The sequence below is a fragment of the Pinus tabuliformis genome, chromosome 9 (genome assembly GCF_031772625.1).
Source record: "Pinus tabuliformis cultivar Carrire ecotype Pingquan chromosome 9, CPIR1, whole genome shotgun sequence".
Lineage (NCBI taxonomy): Eukaryota > Viridiplantae > Streptophyta > Pinopsida > Pinales > Pinaceae > Pinus > Pinus tabuliformis.
In genome coordinates, this window is record NC_142307.1 from 655791338 (window position 1) to 655800609 (window position 9272).

Genomic DNA, 9272 nt, shown 5'->3' on the forward strand with positions numbered 1-9272 from the left:
TTTGTAGGGCCAAATTCAATTAGGGCACCTCTAGGTAAGTGTTGGGGTTAATTGACCTTGATTTCATCCATGTTGAGCCATTAAACCCAAAATCTAACATTTTACATAGTTGAAATTACCCTAGAAGGGTTGACGTCATCCTTTCCAAGCAATTGGTGCCCTACTAATGTTGATTTTTGGGTAGTTGCGGGAAGTGTTCCTCAGCTACTCAAGTCTACTAAGTATTATGAAGGCAAATTATTTTTAAAGTGACCTAAGCCTTTGTGTTAAGGTTGGCCCATAAAATTGAATTTATGAATTCATTTGATGCCCTACTAATGTTGATTTTTGGGTAGTTGCGGGAAGTATTCCTCAGCTACTCAAGTCTGCTAAGTATTATGAAGGCAAACTATTTTTAAAGTGACCTAAGCCTTTGTGTTAAGGTTGGCCCATAAAATTGAATTTATGAATTCATTTGATTGCACAGAAGTTCAAGTCAACTCCAGTGAAAGTCGGGTCTATTAAAGGATCAAGTCAACCTCATAATAGGCCTCTTCAATCAATATAAACATGCCCTAACCATGGGCATTTTGAGCATCAATTCGGTGCATTTCTGGATATCTGAGAAGCAATCCGAGATTTCAAAGGAAAGATCTGAAGTAGACCGAGATTCAAAAGAGGAGTAAAAGTGTTGAGAAATCTAGGGGCAGCGGCATTAGGTGATTTCTCTTATTTTGATAACTGCTTGTGATATATTTTTACTTTTCTTGATTAACTTCTTCTTTTCACTTGATTATTATTAGTGTTTTCTTCATCAAACATCTACCAAACCATAAAGAACAATAAGACAACAGACACAAGATATAGGTCATTAGCCCAAGCCAAAACGTCTCCAACTAAGAGGAAAACCCACAAGAATTATTCTCTTGTTATAGAACTTCAATTTACTAGTTTTTAGAATGATCTTTATTATTTTCGATCTGGAAGTCACTAATATGATAAAAATGGACTGCAATTGAATAATTTCAAAATGATCTAATCTATGTAGATCATATATCACAAAATCAATTGATCATATGATCAGCTTACCGTAATTAGCTATGAACCCGTAATTGAATAGTAAGCCACAATATTGACTAGCTCCGCAGGAACAATATAATTCAGAGTAATATGTAAGGGACTGATATACAGCATCTCTCTCTTTGATGAAAGGTTCTTCGCATTGCGATGCCTATTGTATCGGCTCGACCTTTACAGAGCGGGGATAGAGCAAAACGGCCATAATGAAGATGCTCACTGTATGCTCTGGATTAGAGGGCTTTATAGCTTTTCTGAAGGGCCTTTTACTTCAGGCCCAAGGAGGAGGGGTTTTCCATATCCGTTATTGAATTAATAATTGGACCATTCAAAAATGGTATCTACTTACGAATTCCAGGACCTGTGACCCTCCAACACAAAGTCAAACTTTTCTTGCTTTCCACCAATTTCTGCAATTTCAACTTCCAGCAAATTCTTTTGCCCAACAATTCTTCCACAACTTCGACCAACAAATTCTACTGCAACTTTGACCTCTCCAGCAGATTCAGAGCTTCAACCTTTCACAACTTCGACCTAGTTGCAAGCTTGCAGCTTCACAACTTCAATGCAACTTCATAGCTTCGGTGCAGCTTCATAATTTCGTCTTGCCTAGTAACTATAGAAACCTAACACAAGAGAGAGAAAGAGAGGCCCAAAACTTCGATCTTGTTCTTCTTCCTCTTTTTCGTCCTTTTCTAGCTACTTTATTGAGGAGATCGAACTTGCTTGAGAATGTGTCCAATGAGGTCGAATTCCTTCTTATTTACAGGCTTTTGAGGGGTACGAATTATTGTCATTAGGTCGACTTGTCCCTTCATGTAGGCCAACTTGATTTTTGCACCATGACGAGGTCTTGGAGGGTTTTTTAACTTTCCTTTGATTCAAATAAATTTTCTTTACAATATGTAACATGCCCAAAAGGGTATTTCACACATGACAATGACTCAATTGACTTGTATACTCAATTACAAGCCCTAGAAGCACTCAATGGGTGCTTGACCTAAAAATAAATTTCCCTTAAGCATGAAACCCATGCCTCAAGAATAACAAAAATAAACTTATTTTTCTATATTCCTTAAATACATAAAATCATGATTACATGTCATTATGAAGACTGAACCTAGTTACATATTTCAACACTCCCTCTTAACTAGGGAGGTATTCATAATCCATACAAGGTACTTGCACATTCTCAATTTGAAGAATTCTCATAAGAAGAGTCGGATTGGTAACCCATTTGTTTAGCATCATATCGTCCAGCATTATTACATAGCAAGGCCTTGACTAACAGCTCTATCTCTCGACAAGATCAGAGCAAAATGTTGGCGAGACCAATGACTTAGACACCATCATCATTGTCTCTCAAGGTACATACCCCACCCAAGTGTTCATAGAGTATGTCCTTTCACGACTATTCTTATCTTGGATTCCCAATCCTCAAAGAAGATCGATCCTCTTCGACTACTGTTATCTTGGTTGCCCTACCTCATCCTTAAAGAGTATAAGATGCCAAATGCTTACCTAATTCTCCATTCTTTCTTCCCAAAGTGAAGACAAGAATAATGTGACTATCTCTCCCTCTCAACTAGGGAGGATATACCCATTCCAATAAAAAGAATGTACCCAAGCTCCCTCTTATTCAGGGACTTGTCTAAGCTACCTCTTAACTAGGGACTTGCTTCCAGCAACTTTCTACGCTAGGTGGAGATCATGGGACTATCAATTGCTTATGGGACTCCTCCTTTTGATGTCATCAAGTTCATCCTCAACATTATGGAGCCTTCATATTTTCGTAGGGCATCGGCCATCCATCACTTTCCTTCACGAGCCACATCGGTCATGTCATCCTTCTCTTTGTCAGAAAGTGATCCTCTAGTCCACATCTGGCTTTTCCTCATACAACTACCTCTTTCAAGTCATGTTTCTTCTTGGACCTTTCATCCAACCACATGAGAGCTAGTTGTAGATGAGATCTACAACTCTCATTTCAGTAGCCCTGTATCAACCCATCCAAATGTTGTTCAAAAATAAAAATAAAAATGAACATCAAATCACAGTTACCTTTTTGTGATGGCCTTTCATCATGACATCTTGCTTGCCTACAACATCAACATCCTGCACATTCATAAACACATCTCCAAGACTTCATATGTCAAGGATCTCCTTTCTTTGCAGACCTCATCATGGTCTTTCCTTTCTATGGAGATGCCATGATCAATTCTTCTAGTCCTCGAATGTTGATTGCCTTTTCTTTTGTGGCCATAGTTGCATCTTTCATGATCTCTTCTTTCTCCCTTCACATATTGCTAATTTGCTTCCCATGAACTTTCATCCATAGTTCCTTCATCTTTATTGTTAACCTCATATTCCATATGAGGACATATTATGTTGATTTCATCTTGTCAATATGTGAACCAGACCTTCATGCATCTTTTCAAAGGAAGAGATCCTTGATCATGCTCACGAGGTAGAGCATTTACCCATGTTGTCTACAACTATATGATGACATGACTTAATCTATCAAATATATACATACCTCTTTCCTCCTTTTGGTCATCTAGACTTCCTTCGACAACTTCCTTTCCTAGATTGAGAGTACTTCAATCAACTTGTCTTGTTGCACTCCTTTGTTAGCATACCATCATCCTTCTAAACAATGTATCCCACACAAGGTGGAATGATCAACGAGACGCTTCTTCTGAGTAGAGATGAACCTTCTAATGAAGATTCCAATAGAGGATCTAGACTATCCTCATCCGATAGAAGCTCCTTTCTCATCATGATGATGTATGATGAATTCCTTCTATCATGCTAGATGACTTTCTTCCAACCATATGCACTACATATTCTTTTAATGAGGTTACCAAGAGTTATCCCTTTATATGATGACTGCTACAACCATGTAGACTTCTACTTCAGCTATTCTTTCAAGCTTCTCTAATGATGTCATGAGCTCTTGCTTTAATGGTATGCTTCTAGTATAACACCATCTTCTACTAAGATGCATCTTGTCATAGTGCATTTCCCCTTCACTGCCATGGTGGAGGTCTTTTCACCTCCTACTTCTCTTTGATATTCATTGGAGAAACCTTAATAGTGAAGATCTATCCCTTTGGATTTCTTCTCATCAAGTTCTTGCACTTCTTTGGTGATATGAGCTTCATTTCTTTCTTTCCTCTTGATGTGATTCTTGAATTTTGGACAATCTTTCTTGTAATGCCCATACTCCTGGCAACCATAGCATTGGATCTTCAACATATCCTTCTTCTTGTTCTTTTTTTGAGGACTAAACTTTCCAAACTTTCCTTTCTTCCTAGCCATGGCAGAAAATGCTTGGACTTTCTCGTTTGATCCTACATCACTTTTTTCCTTCAACTTGGTTTCTTCAATTTTACACAATGACCAAAGTTCATTGAATGGGGTGGCTTCCTTCTTTCCAAAGATGCTAGATGTGAAGTTGCCCCATTCCTCTGGAAGTGCATTGAGCACTATGGTGGTCATTTCTTTGTCGGACATTATTTCTCCCAACTCTTGTAGTTGGTCTCTTATTTCTAATACCTTCATAAAGTATGAGGTTATTCCATCTTCCTTTGAGATCTTCGATTTATACAATTCGTTTCTCAAAGATATCACTTCTCTAGCAATACTTACAAAGAACAATTCTACTAATTTGTCATATATTTCTTTTGATGTCTCCAACGTTGATACATAAGGTATGAGGGGATCCTTGATGGATTCTATGAGAATCCTTTAAGCCCTTACTTCCCCTTTCATATATTTTGATAGAGGTTGAGCTTCTTCCTTTGGAGGTTTAGTAATCGTGCCCTTAACATGTTCAACAACTTCATTCTCTATGAGGATAAAATATGTCCTCTTCTTCCATGCAAGAAAGTTTGATGACCCAACCAATTTGTTGTTTTCCTTGCAAAATGAAGTCATTTTGATAGCAAATTCAATCATAAATATAAAGGTAGTTACTTGTCAAGTGAAGATGCTTCTTGATGACAATATCTTCAACTTGATGCCTTCTTGATGATGATGTTGATAATAGAAGATGTCTTTTTGATGAAGATGTCTTCCTTCAAAATGATCCTTGTTTCAACGACAGGAAGATCACCTTAATTGCTTGATGGTGATGGCAACACTTCTTCCTGCTTCCCTTGGATGTAGAGACTTCAAGATGCTTCAATGTGTAGTCCTTCTAGGTATGGTCCTTGAGATCTTCCTTGATGATGATGAGCGAGCTTCCCGATAATGCTTCAAGTGTGAAACCCTTCTTTTGATAAGTTAGGGTTTTGAGGTCTTCTTTAATATTGCTTGAACTCAGCCCTTGTGAATCTCTTCTTGATGGTATGATGTCAATGTCTTGATCTTTCTTGATACTCCTTCTAGTGCTTCGGCCCTTGAGTGTCCTTCTTTTAGCTGCCTTTCCTTATCTTATCAGCTTAGCTCTGATACCATGTTGAGAATCTAAGGGCAACATGATTAGGTGATTTCTCTTGTTTTGATAACTGCTTGTGATATATTTTTACTTTTCTTGGTTAGCTTCTTCTTGTCACTCGATTATTATTAGTGTTTTCTTCATCAAACAGCTACCAAACCATAAAGAACAATAAGACAACAGACACAAGATATAGGCGATCAACCAGGGCCAAAACCTCTCCAATTGAGAGGAAAACCTACAAGAATTCTTCTCTTCTTATAGAACTTCAATTGACGAATTCCAAGACCTGTGACCCTTGACCAAGACCCTCCAAGATCAAGTCAAACTTTTCTTGCTTTACAGCAAGTTCTGCAATTTCAACTTCCAGCGAATTCTTCTGCCCAACAATTCTTCCACAACTTCGACCAGCAGATTATACTACAACTTTGACCTCTCCAGCAGATTCACAGCTTTGACCTAGCTACAGCTTCAATGTAGCTTCACAACTTCGATGCAGCTTCACAGTTTCAATGCAGCTTCACAAATTTGATGCAACTTCATAATTTCGTCTTGCCAAATAACTGTAGAAACCCTAACACAAGAGAGAGAGAGAGGCCCAAAACTTCAATCTTGTTCTTCTTCCTCTTCTTCATCCTTCTCCCAACTACTTTCTTGAGGAGATTGAACTTGCTTGAGAATGTGTTCAAATGAGGTTGAGTTCCTTCTTATTTATAGGCTTTTGAGGAATACAAATTGTTGTCTTACGCCGACTTCTCCCTTCATGTAGGCCAACTTGATTTTGCACCATGATGAGGCCTTGGAGGGTCTTTTGATTTTCCTTTGACTCAAATAAATTTTCTTTACAATATATAACATGCCCAAAAGGGTCTTTCATACATGACAATGACTCAATTAACTTGTATACTCAATGACAAGCCCTAGAAGCGTTCAATGGGTGCTTGACCTAAAAAAAAAATTCCCTTGAGCATGAAACCCATGCCTCAAGGATAACAATAATAAATTTATTTTTCTCTTTTCATTAAATACACAAAATCATGATTACATATGTCATTATGAAGACCGAACCTAGTTACATATTTCAACAAAAAGGTGATATGAAAAGCAACAATGAATGTTAAAGGAACAAGTGCTATCTAATCTGAAGTAGAAGATTTGTTTCTATGGAACAATTAGCCTCTTCCTAAAGCTAATTCAGACTGTCTAAGGTAACCAAAATTCAAGTCTGTAACAAGAGCTTCTGCAACACCATTCAACCTTTCTGAGGCCTCTATTTGCACTCTGTCTGCAGGCTATTTCAACCCACCTAAGGCCTAATTCGGCCCGGCCCTGAGGTCTATTTTGGCCATGTCTTAGGGCAAGTTTGAAGGTATTTCAGCCTTGATTCTGAGGTGTAAATTCAACCTTGTTTTAAAGCAGACCTGAAGCCAGTTTTGGAGGTTATCTTAAGGTTGATCTTAAGATCATTCTCTGTGTTATTTCAAGCTTACCTGAGGCAGATTGCAAGTTTTTCTCCAAAACATTTTGTAGCATATCAAATCATCGCTTAGGGCAAATCTAAGGCATCATTTTGTAGATTGGTCGAAGTCTAGCAGTGGTTGGTCTAGCCCTAGGAGCTCCAAGGTTGACTTGTAAAACTCAAATTGTACTTATGTTGAACTGAACATATTCTCCTACAAAAGATTGTTGGATTTTCTCCCAAGTTTGGGTTTCCCATAGCAAAATTTTGGTGTCTACTATCCATGGCTACTCTACTGTGATCTTACTATTTCTATTGCATTTACTGTTGAATTTTTTGAGTGTAATTGCTTAATGATATTATGGGATGTGCTGAAGTAATATTATATATCATTGGATGTAATTATCAGTTGTAAGAAAATTGTGCTTGTCTAATTAGCACTAGAAAATCAACGACTAAAAGCCTAACTCTAGCTAGAGCTTCAACTTAGGGCTTAATTTGAGGGTTTGCTTTCTCCTTCATTGATCGTATCATTTGCAAACTATTTCTTTGGTGCATGTACACCTAGTAATTCCTTTGTTGATATATATCTTGAAACCCTAGGTCATACATACCTCTTTTAGGGCATATGTATGATATGTTGTTCCAATGCAAAAATAATTGTGTCATTGTCTATTAAAGAGTGTCTTCGCCTAGCCCATATTTACAACACCTTGAACCATATAACCTAGAATAACTTTTAGGTGATCACTAGGAAGCTTCCTTTGTGGTGCAATTCCACTAAAGCGCAGCAAGAAGATTAACCTATAATAATACCCTTTACGTGATCAATGGGAAGCCTCCCTTGTGGTGCAATTCCAATAAATTCAACCTATAATAATACCCTTTACGTGATCAATGGAAAGCCTCCCTTGTGGTGCAACTCCAATAAATTCCACTAAAGAGCAGGTGGAAGATTGCTGAGGTGACCGTGGCAATCTCCCTCATTGTTGCAACAAAGTCTGGTTTTTTCCTAGTGCCTGCTAGATTTTGAGGCAACAAGGATCACCGAACTCAAGCTGGGAATATGGGTCAGCCCTGAACACTGCTCATTCAAAACCAAAATCTTTATTGAGATTTTCCACATAATTGACCTACATATTGGGCCAAGATACTCTCTCCGTTTAATACATTTTATCCTGGACATCTCTTATACTTGGATAACATGTAGAACGCGATCCTATTAAAGACCACGTTAAGTGAGATAAGTTTAACAGATATCATTTTTTCGTATTACTGACCTGCAGAGCATGTTGATACCTGCGATGCTTCCGGAGCTGCTTAATTATAATCTGCAGCTCCCATTTCCCGAGACTTTTGCCTTCATTAACCCATTTCTGCAGCTCTGGAATCACACTGCAATTGGGATTACCCAGCGGAGAAATCCGTCTGAACACATTTTCTCCACCTGCTCTTGCCCCCATCCTTGCAAAGCCCTATGATGGCATGCGAGCGGTTTTTCGACTTAAAGCGATTCACGGACTTGTGGCAGCTTCATGTCACCTGAAGCTAAATCACCGTAGGAGTTAAGCAATGCTGATACTGCATCTGCGCTCACGCACTGCATGGCACGACCAAAACAGACACGATAGTTATCTATGGTTGACCCAGAAGACAGTCCCTTCCAAATCTATAACTCCTCTCTGAATGTTTTTGTGAATAGATACAAGTTTGCAAGTTTGTTAACGGATGGGAGGGAATGTACTCTGAGATTTTTTAACGGAGTCGTCTAACGAGGCAGAGGAATGGCCCGGATCGGAATTTGGGCAAAAATTAAAAAATTTGGTAGAAGTAGTGTTTCAATCGTGGTTTTATAGTGGAAATGGATTCAGCACCATCAAAAACGTCTAATACATCTAAAATTTTGAAGTTTAACAACTATAACTTGGATTTATGACGGGAATTTCATAACTTTCTAGGCAACTCCTCAGCCTCATTAGACTACGCATTTTTTAACGTGATTCATCATGGCATTGGCCTCGTGATGTGTTGAAATGGAGTAATGATGAGGTTTCTTAGTTGAGGTTTGGGTTTAAATTTGATAGGTTGTAATCATAAATGTTAAATTATTTTTATTTATTTGTAAATTAATATTTAATAAATAATTTAAAATTTATTTTAATTTTTTGTTGACCAAAAATTTATAAAGAATATGTAAAGTGGACATTAGAACTTACAAATAATTTATTTTTTCTATTTTTTAAATTTAATTTATTTAATTTTTTATTGGTGCAGAGGAGAGGGACACTTATTTGGTACTCATTACTTGGGATTTGT

The 9272-nt window shown here is 37.7% G+C and overlaps 1 protein-coding gene across 1 annotated transcript in view; it reads right to left on the reverse strand.

Moving 5' to 3' along the window:
- Window positions 1-8755, reverse strand: part of LOC149150360 (large ribosomal subunit protein mL101 (rPPR4)-like) — a 62703-nt gene extending 53948 nt beyond the window's left edge. The window contains exon 1 of the mRNA XM_089439671.1: window positions 8237-8755. Coding sequence (XP_089295797.1) covers window positions 8237-8419 — 183 coding nt within the window. The 5' untranslated portion in view covers window positions 8420-8755. The remainder of the gene's footprint in view (window positions 1-8236) is intronic.
- Between the last annotated feature and the right edge of the window lie 517 nt (window positions 8756-9272).